The 18,223-nt window shown below is 41.0% G+C and overlaps 1 protein-coding gene across 3 annotated transcripts in view; it reads left to right on the top strand.

The window, feature by feature from the left end:
- Positions 1-10,521, top strand: part of BTBD3 (BTB domain containing 3) — an 11,507-nt gene extending 986 nt beyond the window's left edge. For 2 of the 3 annotated variants that reach the window (XM_019516240.1, XM_019516241.1), the window contains 4 exons: positions 5-251; positions 800-890; positions 1,383-1,501; positions 6,689-10,521. In XM_019516240.1, coding sequence (XP_019371785.1) covers positions 5-251; positions 800-890; positions 1,383-1,501; positions 6,689-7,721 — 1,490 coding nt within the window. In that variant the 3' untranslated portion in view covers positions 7,722-10,521. Of the gene's footprint in view, positions 252-799; positions 891-1,382; positions 1,502-6,688 lie in introns of all 3 variants that reach the window. The other variant, XM_019516239.1, reaches the window with a different exon arrangement.
- Positions 10,522-18,223: the final 7,702 nt, after the last annotated feature.

Genomic DNA, 18,223 nt, shown 5'->3' on the forward strand with positions numbered 1-18,223 from the left:
GGAAATAGCAGCAGCAGCAGCAGCAGCAGCAGTAGCAGCAGTAGTAGCAGCAAGTTACCTCCAGTTTGCTATGAAATCATTACTTTGAAGACCAAAAAGAAGAAGAAGATGGCTGCTGATATTTTTCCCCGAAAGAAACCAGCCAACACTAACACAACTGCTGTCCAGCAATACCACCAGCAGAACCTCAACAACAACAACACTATTCCAGCCCCCAACTGGCAAGGACTCTATCCCACTATCAGAGAGAGGTAAGCTCAAGACAGCTTTTTTCAAGGCTTATATGCAGCGGTGAATGGCTGTAAAATTTGTTTATAATGTTTAGTTTCTCAGCTTCATACGTTTGAATAAAATATGATTCTCCTTTTCCCTAAGCAAGTAGTTGGTAATGGAAAAATGTTTAGTCTCTTTTTCCAAGCAGAGCAGCCTGTCTTTTTTTTTTTTTTTTTTTTAAGTAGATAAAATTGCTGTAGCAAGCTACAGTACTTTAAAACTGATAGGTATTTGCATTCCCTCTTGAGTGTTTTTTGTTTCAGTAATATATGCCCTTGATCTCCACTTTTTGAAAAGTTTTTGAAGTTTCTCTTGCCCCTTTTATCCCCAGTATATTTGTGTGATAATTTCCAAAGTGGTCATACTTGTGTGGGTCTTTTTTATTTTTATTTTTCCTCTAATTTGTGTGCTGTTCTTTTCTTACAGCTAAAATGCAACTTGAAGGTGTAACGAAATTGAGACTCATGGGCCTGGGCAGAAGTAGGATGTCAGATACCATAAATTAACACATTGCTTCTGTTTGTAGAAATGCAGTGATGTTCAACAATGACTTGATGGCAGATGTTCATTTCGTGGTTGGACCACCAGGTGCGACCCAGCGGTTGCCAGGACACAAAGTAAGCAACAGCTGTATTATCAGTTCAGATGTAGGAATAGCAAGAGAAACTCTAAGTGGCGCATTGTAATATAGCGTGGGAGACTCAGAATCAGTGACGCACCCAAGTCTGTATTTTAAATGGCTCTGTCCAGTGACATATTTCAGTTGTTACCTTCCTTTGTTTCCAGTTCAGCATTGGGGCTTATGATAAAAGATGCTCTGTGTAAAGTTAGGAAAACTGTTTTGACTACTTTTAAGGATATCATTGTGAAGATTTTTTAAAAGTAGTAAGGTTCAGAAATTCTTTACTGCTTTCTTAAACTCAGTACATGCGTTTCTAGGAGGTAAATGCAAGGAAAACATGTAATTTTGTTACCAAATTTGCCTTCATTCTCATACAAACAGCATCAACGTCCATGAAGCTTAGTATGTCTGTAGTGCTCTCCTACATTGTTTTTGATGGCAATGCTTACAGTTTAAAGCATGAAATAAGATTTCGCTTTCTCAACAGTACGTCTTAGCTGTTGGGAGCTCTGTATTCCATGCAATGTTTTATGGAGAGCTTGCTGAAGACAAAGATGAAATCCGTATACCAGATGTTGAGCCTGCTGCTTTTCTCGCTATGCTGAAGTAAGCATCATTCGTCTCATGGAAAAGTATTTGTTTATGCTGTATGTGCATACCGGTAGGGTCACGGTTAAAGTATTGGACTTCAGTCTAAACTAAGACACAAAGCTAGAAAGGAAACAGTTGTTCAGAAATATTACTCCTTCTGTACTTCTAATATTTTAAAAACTTTAAACTTTTACCCCACTGTTCTCTCCCCCTCCATGCATATATTAGATTAATGTAAGCAGTTATAAATAATGCCTTTGACAAGGGATCTTTGGGCACATTGTGTACTGTAATGCCTATTGATTTGGTTTGTCACTACACACACTACACAAAGGAACAGAGTTACTAAAAAGGTTTGTCAGCTCTAACAAAAAGAGCTGTTTTACTTTGAAAGTATGGTGAAAAGTAAGAAATCACAATTGGTAGATTCCTACATTAGCATTTTTCTAACTCCTTTTATGAACTTACTGTAAAGAATTCTTGACTGTTTAAAAAATCCTCTAAGTTACTAAACACAGCCCCTAAAATTTTTAAATCTTTTTTTTTGTATTGCTAGATTAGAAACTTATTAAAAAGGTATGTTTAAAAGAACATATTCCCTTCACCCCCCTGTAAAAATTGTTGGAGCTTGCATAATCATTTTCTTTCAGATTTTCTGTTTATTGGATTCCTTTGTGCCAGCCTGAATCAGAGTGTGTTACTTTTTCACTGGATAAAGGGAATGTAATGGAACATAAATAGTCTCCCTCCTGATTTAACCTGGGCTTTGCCTGTAACTCTCTGACTTTGGAATTGGAATTTTGTCATGAAAACTATCATTGGGAATGCTTTCCCCCTCCAATTTTAAAATCTGCCATTGGTTTTTTATGTGTGCTGTTGTTTTTCACTTAAATTCAGATCAATATCTGGGAGTAACCCTCTTAATATGCTACTGATTTTGTTGCATGGAAGAGTGAAATCCCTATTTAACAACTTAATATGCTTTGTGGGTTGCCTTGACTACCTTCTGATTGCAAAACAGTCCCTTTCTCACGTTTCAGTGACACAGTCATGTTCAAAGTTGTATACAGCTGCACAGTTTTCAGTTGTTTCTGTGAATATTAGAAATGTTTGGCGTGCATATTGAATAGTGGTTTCTGTGAAAATCAGAATTCCTGCAGTGTTTTTAATATACGACTTAGCTATAAAATTATGGCAGGAAACCACCTGGTTAGATGCACCATGCTCCAGTACTTTGCACATTGTTATTTAAAAGGTATTTTATGTAAAGTTAGGGCTTGTGCTCTACAAAAGAGTGTGATATAGTCACTTTCCCTCTGGGAGGGGGCAAGGTACTTGCCTTCTCCCTTTCATATGTAATCACTGACACATTTCATTATGATGATACTTAGTCTGCCACATAAAAAAGAAAGCATCTTGAAATTTGTCTGTCATTGCTAGAAAGAAAGAGGTACAATGAACAAACCTGGAAAAGGGCATGTTGATACCAACATCTATGTGATTCTCAAGCTTGCTTGCACTGAGGCGCCCCTCATAAAATGCCAGCTCCTAGTTTTCACTCATTTTTGCCTACAGAAATATAATAGAGCAATTCCTATTGCATGGAGCGGAGAAAGACCACAACAGATTTGAATGTTTTCCAGTCCCCTGGCAAGCTGACAGATTGGGCCATCATGTATTTCAGACTACTCAGTTTGTATTTAAAAATAAAACCAAAAGAAAATACCTCTTAGTTTTCCTGGTTGTTCAGACAACCTTCCACATGTGAGTTTTGGAAGCAATCTCTTTCTCCCTGAATCTGCAGTGCCCCAGTGCTTCTGCTGATGCACACAGCATTCTCAAGTAGCAGCATGAAACTGAAGATCCAAATAGCTCCCAAATCAGCCAGGAGAGAAACATGTAGTTCAATCCTCCCTGCCCTTCTCAGTCAAAAGGGATGATGAGATCTTTATGAGAAATTATATGGAATTTGAAAATACGTAAATTACAAATTCTTACAATGTGATATAACTGCAACTATAGACATCAGGTCCTGGTGTAACTAACACTTACTTGGTGAATTTTGTAATGAATGCTACGAGACAGACACTAGTCAACCTGTTGTAGGATACAGAATCTTCAATAATATCCTTTATTGGCTGGTAGTAATTATGCCCCCAACAAAATTGATTAGCTGTTTCCTCTAACTTCACAAATACAGACGCACATTGTTCAATTCATATACTAACTGACATGCTCTGTTAGTGCCTAACACCAAAAATTAGGTTACCAATCATAAATTCAATTTAGGCTGATAGTCTCATTGTAATCCCTGTTTGTCCACATCACTATACCCTCATGTTGATACAGTTGTAACCTACTGTGCTGAAAAACTGGATTGGACTAAAATAGCAGTTGTACATAAAGGTGGAGGTGCTGTGGCAAAATAACAAATACGGAATGTTACAAATGTTGATTTGTGCTATGTCTGCTTTAAATCAGTTATATTAGCTCTTAGCTTTCATGCATATTAAACAGTTCCTAAAAAGAAGTCAAATTATAGAACAGGATTGCCCTTTTTCCAGGCACCGGTAAGCACCAACCAGGGCCAGGTTTGAATTTTGGGGTACCCAGTAAGTTTTCACTGTGGCTCAAGCCCCCACCCAGAAAATCTGGGATCACTGAATTTGGCTTAGGTGTTCTGCATAAACCAAACCCCCTTCTTGCAAGCAGTATAAACACAAAGGACAGATTTATTACAGAAAACAAAGGAAAAAACCAAATGCAATTTAAAACACGACCAACTATAAAGTAGAGTCTCTAGTTTGCACCCCTTTTGGGGACACTCCACCCATGCCCAGGTAGTTCAAGACATGGGTGCTCATCCCAAAGTTAGTTCTGTAGGGGCTTGCATCCCTGTACCTGCTACTTAGCAGGAAAGTCCTATTATCTGCTTCTTGGGTTTTGCTGCATCTTGGGGAGCACCTAATGAGCGTGGCCCTTTCTGCAGTGCTCTCTGGGAAGCTGTAGAGCAGTGATCTCCACTTGTATGTGGTGTCTTTGGGGGGTGACCACCCCCAAAATTTCTACTGCCAAAACCCACAGCTCCAGCTGAGGCAAAAACTGCAAAAGAACTGGAGGAGGGGAGCCAGGCCAGGCCTCTCCTGGGTCCTGGGCCTGAACTGCAGATAGACTCAGTTACCCATCTAGCCTAAGACACAAGAACTGCCACAGCCCCAACAAGGACCAGGCTCCAAAACCTGACCCACACTTTACCAGGCTTTAATCTTGGTGGTTTGCTCCAGGGATTAATAACCCCCACAGTATTATGCCACCCAAAACCCAGGAAAACAAAGAGGGGGGCAAAGAAAGGGAGAGGAGAGGAGAGGAGTCCCAGACTCAGAGGCTGTCTCACTCCCTGTACTTGATTGTTCCCCTTCATGTTGGTTTCTCTGACTGGGGCCCTTCCTGGGGCTCCCCCCAGCCCTCCCAGCTCCCTCTTCCTATGTACTTGAGGTGACATCATCCCATATATCCAGTCAGGGGGCACCAGGCTTCTAGGGTTTTTTCCTGTTAACCAATTAATTTTTAAAAAAAGAACACTGCCCAGTTAGCGAATTAAGCTAGGGGGTCTACTTTCTCCCTGCTTACATGACAAGAAGCCACAGTTTCTTGTTTGCAATAAACAGAAGGATGGGTTCTAGAAAAAGGTCTACACAAAGGAGCTCTTGCAGTGTCCTACATCCTGGCACGTTTCTTTTCAGCTTAAGAAATGGACAAGATACAGCAGAACAAACACATATTAAACCTGGTTGTATTTGAACTAAAACAGTATTTTACGGCAACATAAAACTAGAACGCTTTGCAGTACAATATAGTTATACATTTTGTGTGTGTTGCATATATTTACATTAAAAGGAAGAATACTTATAAGAAGACAGGGATGTTACTAATGCAGCATGTGCCATTTTATTATTATTTCTCTAGGCCTTGTTTGTTCTAGGAAAATACCTATGTTAGGACTAATACCCTTTCTGATCATATGGTGTTAAGCACAATTTTGCTTTCATTGGGGACAGGGACCAATAGTTGGGAAATACATTTTTAAACAGACTGCCCTTTTCCATAATAAGGGCAAAATTGTTTTTAATGTTTCTAACACTGTGTAGGTATCCATTGTAGCCAGAGCCTAATGTGTAAGCTGTTGAAAACAAACTACCTATTCATTATTTCCCCAACAACAGTGAATCTTAGGCATTTCGTCACACAAAATTTACCTTACTCTCCCATACACAGCAATACTGCTTACCATGTTCTTGCACTTGGAAAGTGTAAGAATACACTTTGTTAGAGAAGCAGGCATTAGTATTAACAAACACTTGAAATCCTTATTTCTACTTTCTGAGATTAGTGTTTCCCAGAAGGTTTATCAGTCTATTAAAAATCTTAATGGTTATGGAGTATGATGATATTCAGTACTTAATATCATCAGATGCACATCTGAGGGTCAAGAGATAAATCCAGTTTGTCTTGCCACCAGAGTCTCAGTTTTAAAGTGTTTATTGCCAACAAAGTTTCTCAGTTACATATTAAAAGGGAAAAAGGTGAAGTCATGATATAGCTCACTAGAAAGGGCTGACATTGTCAGTCCTCTGAAATTCATACTTAACTGTTGTTTTAGCTGTATTAGCAACCCTTTTTCAAGAACCCTGACGTAAGTCATTTTTGGGAGGTAGAAAAATATTTCATTAGCTAAATCATTTGTTTAATTGGAATTCTTTACATAAGTTCGCTAGGTTTTGGACATTTAAGAGTTTGAGAACTCTTTAGCTGCTGCTGATTTGACCATATAGAGAGCTTCTGTCTACATCCTTCCTGAAAGTAACTTTGATAGACCTGTGTTAGAAGAAAATGCGGCTGGAAGGGTAGTACTTTACCATTTCAGTCCATTTCTTTGTGTAGCTTGTGACCCAAATTTAAGGTCTCATTGATCCTTAGGATAAACTCATCAATCCCCCATGGACTTGTATTAGGGATGAATTTAACTCCTGGTTTCTTTATCAGTATAATTTATGGTGGGTTTGGTTTTTCACAGAAGGCGTTTCTTAGTTTACATACTGCACCATGCTCCTCAAAAGCCCTGTGTTTTCTGTCTTCAAGTGATACTGAAAAACTGTGTGGGTATGATCGATATCAACATCGTGTATGTGTGTTTTATTTCAGATATATATATTGTGATGAAATTGACTTGGCTGCAGATACTGTTCTGGCCACACTCTATGCGGCCAAGAAGTACATCGTCCCTCACCTTGCCCGCGCATGCGTCAACTTCCTGGAGACGAGTCTCAGTGCAAAAAATGCCTGTGTGCTTCTCTCCCAGAGTTGCTTATTTGAGGAACCTGACTTGACCCAACGCTGCTGGGAAGTGATTGATGCCCAGGCAGAGCTGGCTTTGAAATCTGAGGGGTTCTGTGACATTGATTTCCAGACGCTGGAAAGCATCCTCCGCCGGGAAACTCTGAATGCCAAAGAAATTGTGGTTTTTGAAGCAGCCCTCAATTGGGCCGAAGTCGAGTGTCAGCGACAAGAGTTAACTGCTACCATAGAGAACAAACGCAAGGTCCTAGGGAAGGCTCTCTACCTGATCCGCATCCCTACCATGGCACTTGATGACTTTGCAAATGGTGCTGCTCAGTCAGGAATCCTGACTCTCAACGAAACCAATGATATCTTCCTTTGGTATACGGCAGCCAAAAAGCCAGAGTTACAGTTTGTGAGCAAACCCAGGAAGGGCCTCGTTCCACAGCGGTGCCATCGTTTCCAGTCTTGTGCTTATCGTAGCAACCAGTGGCGTTACCGGGGCCGGTGTGACAGCATCCAGTTTGCTGTCGACAAGAGGGTTTTTATTGCAGGCTTTGGACTGTACGGCTCCAGCTGCGGATCGGCAGAATACAGTGCAAAGATTGAACTCAAACGGCAGGGGGTTATCCTAGGACAGAACTTAAGCAAGTATTTTTCGGACGGCTCGAGTAACACTTTCCCTGTATGGTTTGAGTATCCTGTGCAGATCGAGCCCGACACCTTTTACACAGCAAGTGTCATTCTGGATGGTAATGAACTTAGTTATTTTGGACAAGAAGGAATGACAGAAGTTCAGTGTGGTAAAGTAACTGTGCAGTTCCAGTGCTCTTCGGACAGTACCAATGGCACTGGCGTGCAGGGGGGACAGATTCCAGAACTCATATTCTATGCCTGAGCAAAAGTGTCTTGGGACAGAGTTTGATGGGAAGTACATGTCTGGTTCAGACCCATTGATGCTTGTAGCTTGTTATCTGCAGATATGTGACCAGTACAGGTAAAATGTCACTAAATGCTATGGACAGTTACTGCTAGCTGTACTTGTGGCTTGGATGATGAGGTTTAAATATAATACTTAAGTGTAAGTGGAAGCTGTTAAGAGCCTGTGTATGAGAGTCGGTTGTGCCTACACCCATGATTTCCAGCCTTGTTTGTTGGTGCACCCGTGCTTGCAATAGACCAGGAGGTGAATGTTCTCCGTCATGTCTCTTAGGGACCATGCCCCAGCATGCTAAGTAATGTCGTCTTGGTCCGTTTTCTTCTCCTGTCGCCATTTTTTCCCATTTTTGTGTTTCAGTTCTCAGTTGTTCATTTGTTTTTGCTCTTGTAGATTCTCACTCTCCAGAAGGCTCAGACAGAAGAGGGCTCCACTGGGCTGCTCATGTTCTTGTCGCTGAGCTAAGAGCTGCCAGAGAAGCAAAGATAAAGCAGTGCAGCTATGCAGATATGAGATCCTTTGCTGGCCAACTTTACTAGGGGTAGCTGCAAGAGAAGAGGAGAAGGGTGGGTGACTGGTGTACCCAGGAACGTAAGGCCACCTGAGCAATGGAGATGAAACTGGGCTCCAATGGGGTTTTTTTTTTCCTACCGGCAGCCCTTATTGCTCATCTGCTTAAGTCAGGAAAATACTTGTGTACAAACCACCTGTATAGGCTAGGGGTTGGAAACCTTATGACCTGTGGGAAGGTTCTGGCCCACAGAGTGGGGGCATTGCCCGTGCCGCTCCTGGGCACTTTGCCCATGCCATATCATGGCTGGGTGACGAAGGAAGCAGCCACGTGGAGAAGTAACAGCAGCAGCGTCTAGGTGCTAGTTGCAACCCACCTTCAGCCTGAACTGGGTCTTTCCAGCCTGCTGCCAGAATACTTCGCTGACCCCTGACATACGTTGTTTTAAGTATAGCTCATTTCACTATAGTCACCGAGTTGTTTTTTAAATCACTCTTATTTGAATAATTGCAAAATAACTGGGTGATGACATCTAGCATACAACAAGGTTAGATTAACTTAATATGTAATTGTTTCAAAATGTCCCAGAGCTATTTTGAGCGGGGATTTCCCCCCTACACTATGAAAGGCAGCTTTGGGTAATTATTGTATAGAAATGAAAGAATGTAATAGCCCCAAGTTCAATTTTCCTTTTCTCTAACATGAACTTTACTGTTGTCACACACAGTAACTCAGCTAATGGTTAGGTTGTAACAAAATTCCCAAGAGCAGACCAGATCTAATGGAGAAAGCCAAAAGTTTTATGCCAAAAGAGGAGCTTGTGGCTTTCCTCTTAGCTTTTTTTATGTGTAATCTCTTACAGTTAGCTTTTGTTTTAAATGTAGAATGGAGGATTCTGTGGTGCAGAAGGGGGTTTTTTGTGGAAAGAAAAGCTGATTGGCTTTTCAGACCTTCTGTGTGTTTTGCAGAAAAAGGCTCACTGCTGTTTAAGAGGGAAGAAAGTTTGTATACCTAAAAGATTCAGGTACTCTTTTAAACTCGATGAAATAAAATGCACACAATGGAAAAGAAAATCCCTTGTCTCTAGATTCTGAAAGATATTTGTAAGGAGGACACTAGCAAGGCAATTTATCCCACCTTTATTATACCTCTGAAATGTGGTGTATTTGTTTTCCATGTTTTAAGCTAAACAACAGGACAAAGGCAGGGGCCCTGCTGTATTATTTTAACACAATAATGGATCATAACACAACATTTAATCATCAGTTTTATTATAGCAGTGCTTTTCCCATATGCTTTCTCACTTACCATTATCACACCAAGTTTTCTCTGACTGCTGGAATCCTGGCCTCTGGCCATCTTAAAGTGCCAATATGTCTTGGTGAAGTCCAAAACATGTTCTAAAGTAATGAAAACTGGATTGAAGTAGCCTTCAAAAACTCCAGGGCTAACACCAGGCTCTTCTGTTATCCATAGATGATGAAAAGAGAAGCAAAGGAAAAATTACTCTGCAAGAACCATTCTCTTCACTCACCTTAACAACTAACATTATATACATAGATGTGATCCCATTAACGTTCTTTCTGAAATGTAAATACCCTCAGATATGGAAAACCAGACTGTTCGTGACATCTGAGCAGAGAGGTTATGTTATGTTATGTTAGTCTGGAGTCAGGCAGAAGGTAGGGCAGGTTGGCACATTGGGGCGCCTATACATGGATGCTAAGGCTGCTCCAATGTACTGTAATTACAACAGATTAATTGAGTCTGCTGGAGCGTGGTAATTACTGCACTCCAGGAGACTGCAGCATCGTGTGTATCAGCATACCCACGCTAAAAAATGGTGGTGGAGGTATGTTAACTAAAGCTTGTTTGACAAGCTTTAGTTAAAGTGCCCCCACCATTTGTCGGCACGGGGTTGCTGATGTGTGACGCTTCGGGTGCTTTAATTATGGAGCGTCTCCCAAAGCGCCCCATACCGCCTCCCAAAGCACACATTTGAACACTGTTAGAGACTTAAGTGATTTGGGGAGGCATGAGCTGTCCCATTGTACTAGCTGGCTCTAGGATTCTGCTCAGCTGTCTGGTCCTAGCATTACCTGTCATCTATAAAAGTTCTTTCTTCCCTGAACCAGTTAATTCATAATGTGCCACCCTGCCCTGCCTTCTGCTTCAGCAGAATATCTGAGCAGAATGCTTCCCCTGAAAACACTTGCAAAGAGATTTTTAAACACCTCCAGTTTAAAAAAATATATACATATTTAGATCAGCAATCAAAAATAAACCCATGACTTGATGTTATGGATTGAGGGAACAGTTACTGAAGAAACAACAAAAGAGATTAAGATTTTGTCATGGGATAATGGCCGTCTGTTTAGGTGATGTCTGAACAGAATTTGAATGTAGTTAAAATAAACTTTAAAACACAAAAGGAAGAAGCTGATAAGCTGCCCAGGTTTCCTTACAGCAAATGATTGACATAGAGGTCATGGCTCTGTCTGAATGATGATTACATGGTAGACTGACAGTTGCTTATTGTAATATTAAATAGCTGCATTTGTGTGCCTATCCCAGTGTACTGTACTGGCACAGAGAGGCTGGTCTCTGACTGATTCCTATGTTACTTATTTTTATTTTATTTTTATTTTTTACTTGTATGCAAGTAAAGGTTAGCCTTCGACTAAACTGGTTGGCTAGAACAGATAGTTACGGGATCATAATAGTGCGTTGCTGTAATATTTAGGCAATGAGCTTTTATTTATTTCAGGTTTGACTCGTCTCTGACATACTTTTGACAGGGTAGAATGAAAGATATCCTTGCCTAATTCCTCTGAGTCTGAGTTCCAGGTATTGTTAAGTTTTGGAGTTGGTACCCATGATCAGCATTTTCAAATATGGATGAATAAATGTAAGCACCATATTTAGATACCTAAATGGCCTAATCTTGAGAGTTTGGCACTATTGCAGTAAATAGAAGCTGTGAGTGGCAGTCACCTTTGATTATAAGGCTGCTTTGTTAGTTGCCTAAAAGCTGGTCAGCTAACCTTAAAACACCCAAGTTTGAAAATGTTGATCTATCAGAAGCACCAGTCACATCAGGCTGGAATATAAGCATAACTGACAAAGAAAATGTTTTGTAGAGGTTATTTTAAATTGTACCCGGTAATCTTCGCTACTTGTACATTGATTTTTCTTGGCAAGGGGGTTGTAATGTAATATACTTTAAGCATATCTGAAATAGTATTTAAGTACACGTTCTAATTTCTACCTACTTATTGCACTGAACTGTTTTTCTTTTTTTTAACTGTTGTGATGAACTCAGCTAATTTCAGGTCACAGCACGCAGTTGTGCTGGAACAGTGTTTGACATTAGCAGACTTACAGCATTATTTATGAAGGACAGATATATAAATATGAAGTACCTCATGTTGAATGTTATTGTACTGTATCTTTAATGTAACAGTGCAGATCTTGTTAGACTCATGAATGTGTATAATCATGTTAAACATACCAATAAAACTGGTTCTTAAATACCTGTTTCCTGTAATACTTTGGAAGCATTTGTAGACGACAGAAAAATACCTTACATCGGCTATCCTTCTGAGCATTTTCCATTGTTCTAGGCAATTGTGCAGGAGCATTTGTTGAGCATAAGTATTCAGAGATCTTTTGATCCCAAAAGAGGTAGAAGTCTGAGGCAAAAGCAAGGAAGAACAATGAATATGTTAATCAGTTGCATTGTTAAGAGGTTGATGATTAAGCTAATGAGATGGAGTGAATGAATGCATTTATATGCTTTATGAAAATCTTTGTCTACCAGCAGTTTAATATTTTTAAAATTTTCTATTAATGTTATTGAGCTTCTGGAGGTGAAGGCAGGAGGGGATCGTTCTGATTGTTCTAACAAGCAGCTTGGATTGGAAGGACCATTGCTTGCAATTCTTAATATACTACAACAAAGCACAGAGAGAAGGTAGAAATATGCATAGTGGAAGGTGTCTGGAAAGAGGCAGCTCCCAGCTGAAATTTTTAAAGATATGTATCCAACTAATTACATCAGTACCTTACTGAGTAGTCTGACTCCCATCCTCCTATACAGCCATCTTTTTCTCCTCTTCCTGAGCTGAGTCTCTGATTAATCGTTGGCAATTTTCTCTTTAAGAACTGTGAAGATAAGTTTTCCCTTCCTGTCCTCAGTTTGTCATCTGTGGGTTTTGGATTCCATAGCAAGTGATCTAGCAGAAGAGTTAGGAAGTACTCCAAATTCAATCCAGAAAGGTTCAAAGTGACCTGCTGAATGGAATGGAAAAAAGAATCTTCTGTCTCAACTTGATCCTAAATGCAAATTTAAGTGAATTTCAGACATTCAGAGACATCAAACTAGTGACAGTTGTGATTGATTTTTCTAAAATCGTTACTTGCTGTTAGTCTACATACCATGTGCGCACTGAGAGAAACTACCAAACGAACCACACACTAGGCATCATAACCTAAATTACATAAACCCTGTCTTTCAAACATTTCCAGGGCATTACATTAGCTTTGAAAGCTGACTACTGAGACCTTGTTCTATGCTAACCGCTAGGCCTGTGCAAAAAGGGAAGTATTCTATTTGGATTTGGCACATTCAGAAGACAGCAATTTGATTTGGAGATTCAGATAAGTGTCCCAAATTGATTTGGCCAAATCGGCTTGGGAAGATTTGGCCCCAATTCAGAGAGATTCGGAGAGTTGACCATAGATTTTATGGGGAATCACTTAAATACCTATACATTTTTTTTTTTTTTGGTTGATTTAGATAAAGATTGCAGGAATGGTAGCCCAATGGTAGTCTCCTGATTTGGTGATTCGGCCTCTGAATTGGGCTGAACCTTCTCCAAATCAAATCGTGGACCAAAGCTTCGCACACTCCTATTAATCACATCAGCATTTTGATACATATATATGGTTTTTGTGTTATCAACTACTAACAAACTCAGGCCAGTTCTAACTGGATGTACTATCTTCACCAAAAACCAGAACAATCACTGCCAGCCAGCTTCAGCCTTTATTGAGATGACTAAGAACTGAACTAAATGAGCATAGAGAATATGTTCCCTTCTTCACCTTTGAGGTTCATTACTGAGAAACAGTAAAAAAGAGTGCTGCTAGGAAGCTTGCTTTGGTGCTGCCAATTTTCCACCTGCTTTGGGGACGGAACTATGTCAAAGGCACTTAATTCACTAATGGTAGCAAAAAATGTTCCCCCAGACTTTCCACTGTAAACACAAAGTTAAATCTTGGCCCACTTGAAGTCACTAGGTGTTTTCTTCTGTGGGGTCAGAATTTCAGTTAATAATAGTATATTCCCAAAACAGAACATTGGTCAAGGAAGGGGAACTAAATTTTATCATCCCATTATAAATACTTGAGCTTAAATAGTCCATCCTTGGTCAAAATCCTAGTAAATAATAGAAAGCCTTCTCCCCAGCCAAGCAGACCATCTAGCAAACAATTCAAGCATTAACAGGATATATTCTAAGCTAAACCATTAATATGCAGGCACAATGCTAAGCATTTGCCCACAAGTTTGTGTACATCTTTACAAGCTGTGGTTGCTATTCATAGCAGTCAAGGTACAGTATATATATATATAGAGTCTTTCACATTGGAGGGTACACTTGAATTGCACCTCTGTAATGCTCAAAAGTGCTGTTCAAAGCAAAGGCAATGTATTGAAAGGCATTAGCTACATGGCTCTAAGGTTCTATTATTTTAAAAGAACGTCCTGAAGTCTGCTGAGTTTGTGGAGAGTGTCAGGAATGTATTTATATCAAGCCTTTAATGGCAGCATTTTAACATTAACTTCCTAATTGTTTGCTATAGACACTAGGAGTGTGATTGGTCTTCAGGGGATCCTACATTTCTGGTGCTGCCAGGCTTATGTTTTAACAGACACTGCAAATGCAATTTCCTAGATCTAACTTTAAAGTTTCAGAGCTGTAGTAAGTGCCACTCTGGGAAAGTCACTATTTCAGAAACCACTTTGCCTTTTAAAATTGGTTTTCTTAGGCAGTGAAACCACAAGGAAGTACGATGGATAAGATTTTGTTCCTTTAAGGTGGGGGAGGAGGAGGATGCCTCTTATTGTGTTGTCTTGGGCATCTCCCAATATCAGCTATGACGCAAATATTGGCTCAACCATAAGACAGGATGAATGTTAGGAGGCTTATGAAAACAGAAGAGGAAGTCCTGAAAAGCAGCACTGGTCAAAACACAGTGAGACAGGCTTGTGTTCCCAGGTCACACCATCTGGCAAAGAAGATCAACCTGGCAGATTTCTGAGATGGAGAGACCCGTTACAGCCTTTTCAGCGTTTCTTTTTTTGTCAACAAAAAGAAAAAATAAACTTCTGCAGCTTTGCATCCATCAAAAATGCTAGGATGGCTTTTCTCCGGGGTTCCTTCAGGATTTTCCTGTACCAGCCAGATAGGGCACTTATCTCCTACAGCGCTCTTTTACATTTCTTTTGCCATGGAAATGAGATGAAGGAGTGATTTCCTCAGGCAAAGACAATCTCCAGCAGATCACATAGGATGCTGTGGATTACTTGCCCTATTGCTTTCACAGGTCCCAGCCTGAATTGGCATATAGGATCCTTGCCATTTATTCCGAAGATGTGACAGTGCTCGATTTGCACCTGTAATGCCACGAGGCTAGATCCTCAGCAGGTATGGGGAAAAAATCTATAGCTCTACTGAGACTGTGGAGTAATGCATCACCTGAGGAGCTGATCCCTTGACTGACCCCACATTACTGCACCATCTGGGGCTAACAGTTTATAGGGCTTGCAGGCATGCATCCTGCAACACTTGTTCACTGCTTCCTGCTGGTCTGTCACTTTGTACTAACCCCAAATAGCCCAGTTAAATTGAAGCCATGCTTCCAATTCCCAGCCCACTCTTCCCCAGTTAATACTGGAAACATTTGCACATGGTAGGAATCAAAGTGGTTAAACATTAAATCTTAAAGCCAAGAAAGATCTCAAGGCTTTTACCTAATAATCACAGTGTTGATTTTTTTGGCATTACTCCAATTTTGATGTGTTTACCTAGGTAACTCATAGTTAAACACCTGTGTAAGCTTTGCAAGACCAAGGTCCTTCTTTCTACCTCCATGTTTTGGAAACTTTGCTATACAAAAAAAAATAGATTACTCCCAAGATGAAAATTAGTCCCCATCGCTTTGGCCTGGAAGGTACTGCTTCGCACCAAGTTTGATAAACCTGTACTGCAGACTGGTTAAAATAAAGTGCATGTAAAGGGGGAAAAAAGGAGCTGCGTTCTAGGGGTTGAAATTCAGTCTTGCTCATCAGGGTGCTGGATGCTGCACAGCAGAAGTTAAATTTGCTGCTGTGGATATGGCACAGAGGTTCATTTCAGGCAACAGGATGGTGCCAGAAGCTTGCAATCCTGGGCTAACGAGTGACATTTTCCCCTCCTTACGTCTTCCCCTTCCTACAGCTACATGGTGCGCTTTCCTGTCAGGGAACGCTAGCAGCCTTATTTATGTCAGACAGCATTATTCCTTAGGTAGAGTGTTGTGGAGAACAGAGAAGTGAAGGTCAGAGCCCCAGAGAGCAGAGGAAACTAAGAAATAAGAGGAAAGGTATCCTACCGGAAACAACAATGCTTGTTAGCTACAGAAAATAAACTAGCTTTAGAGGAGCTTTGGGGGGGTATTGCAGGAGGCCAATCACCTGACCTAAGCTAAGAATACAAATGCATGATTGCTTCTTAAATGGGGCTGAAGAAGTCACTGGTGTTTGGATACCAACACCTTTCCGGGCTGTGCTGCTGTAGAGATTGTTTTAGCCTCAAAAGCAGGGCCTGCCTCTCTCTCTTGCTTCCAGTGGATAGCAAATACAGTTACAGAAATCGTGTAGGACAGAGAATCACTAAGCATATCCCTCTTCCTCTATGTCCAAATGCAAGGCAGAGTTGTTCTCTGCTGGGCTGACTCCACTGCAAAAATTATTTTAAAGAAGCCCACAGCTGAATTTTTTGGGCTGCTGCTAGTGGATCACTGAGTTCCACCTTTCTCTGAACAGTCAGTGAGGTTGATGATGAGTAATAAATAAGGACCTTGGGAGATGACATTGAGGGGAAATCTCACAGCTGCAGAAGGCATATGAGATTTTCCCTTCCTCCCTCTCAGACCCTCAACAATGGGAAACTACAACTCCTGTCCTCCGCTACCCAGAGGTGGTTTTTACTGTAAGTCCAACAAACAATACCCACTCCTTCAAAGAGATGGGCACAATTTTGCTACCGCACAGGATGGGATTTTAGAGCTTTAGTGTCTGCTTCCTGCTGTAAGATGCCAGACACACCTCCAGGATATGCCTGCACCAGGTCCCTGGCATGTCTGGGGAGGGAAGATCCCAGTGCACATCGTCCACCAATCTTTCTGGCAGATGGCAAATGCAGCAGTGATGATGCCCTGAGAGCATGTCCCTCAAAGTGCATGCCCAGGTCCAGTTTCCAGTGTGCTGGAGAGTTACTGCTGTGGAGGTCCCTAGAGCTGCTTCATGGCCACTTTTTTGGTTCTGGTATGGATCAGTAGGAGTGGATGGACAGATTATGCTAAGGAGCATCCCTTCATGGATGCACCAGAGTAGTAGTGTAGATTTAGTACTCAAGAACTGGGAGGAGTTATTTGCATACATGTCTTTTCCTTTACAGGGCTCAATAATTCATTCTTGAGGATTACCTCTATATCTTTTGGGGGGTTGGGGGAGATGCTGGGCAATTAGTTGTCTTCTATGCCAGGCCAACCTTTGCCCACTGCCAATGAGGAGGCCAGCACCTGGATTTGTGCAACCTTCAAGGCCATTGTCACGTTATGCAGTGGCAAATTTTGAGTAAACGGTTTCAACAGTCCCAAACCCAAGCATCATGCTGGCTCTTGTTCTGCTTCTGTCAGCCAAGGAGACATATCATTCACACACCCCCTGCATACTGAAAGAGGTAACATTAACACATGCCGCATCTGTAGTTCTCATCCTTGCCTAGCAGCAGATATCGGAGGCAGATACCTAAGGAGTGCTGGCTGCTGCCTCTCACTTGCTGTGTTGACCCGTGCAGTTGCTCTGAACACCAATGTCATTAACTCTAGTGTATTGTAATGTGACACACCCTGGAGTCTGAAAAAGACTGCTTGAAAAGCAGATTTTGGCATATTAAATCAGCTGAGAGGTTATTGTTAGGATCATGGCTTTTTTATCCTTAGCTCACTCTCATCAGCCATGCATGCCCCATCTTGTTCAAATGTATAATCCTCATTTAAACATGAATTTACATTAATATGGTAACACAACAGTTAACTGCAAATACTTAGCACCTTGCTCTAAAAGAAAAGCATGATCTGATATTCAGGCATCCAAAGTGTTGCTTTGCTGGTTAAGGAAACAGAAGGTATTAAGGGATCCTTATGTGAGCAGCAGTGTGTCTGAAGCCTATAATTTAAAAAATTTTTTTTTAAATCAGGCTAATTGAACTGAAGCTTGAAATGAAATACTGATGTGACCACAACTCGATCTGGGAAACAGGATCGCATAAATAATATTGACAGGACTAAAAGAAAAAAAACTTAGCAGAAAATGATACTTTAGTGAGCAAACATGCATGGGGGAGGGGTGAAGGGCATAGTGCTGAATTAATAGACCTATTCAATCTCTACTTTCTGTAAGTCATAGATTCATAGATTCATAGATTCAGGGTCGGAAGGGACCTAGTAGATCTTCTAGCCCGACCCCCCGCCAGGGCGGGAGAACAACAAAAAACCCCAAAAAGAGAAATGGGACTCAAACGAGTCCAGCCAGGTAGGCATCCAGCCTCTTCTTAAAGACCCCCAGGGTAGGGGCCAGCACCACTTCCCTTGGAAGTTGGTTCCAGCTCCTAGCCGCCCTAAC

This window comes from Gavialis gangeticus, unplaced genomic scaffold (genome assembly GCF_001723915.1).
Source record: "Gavialis gangeticus isolate Ggan-Ray unplaced genomic scaffold, GavGan_comp1, whole genome shotgun sequence".
NCBI classification, from domain to species: domain Eukaryota; kingdom Metazoa; phylum Chordata; order Crocodylia; family Gavialidae; genus Gavialis; species Gavialis gangeticus.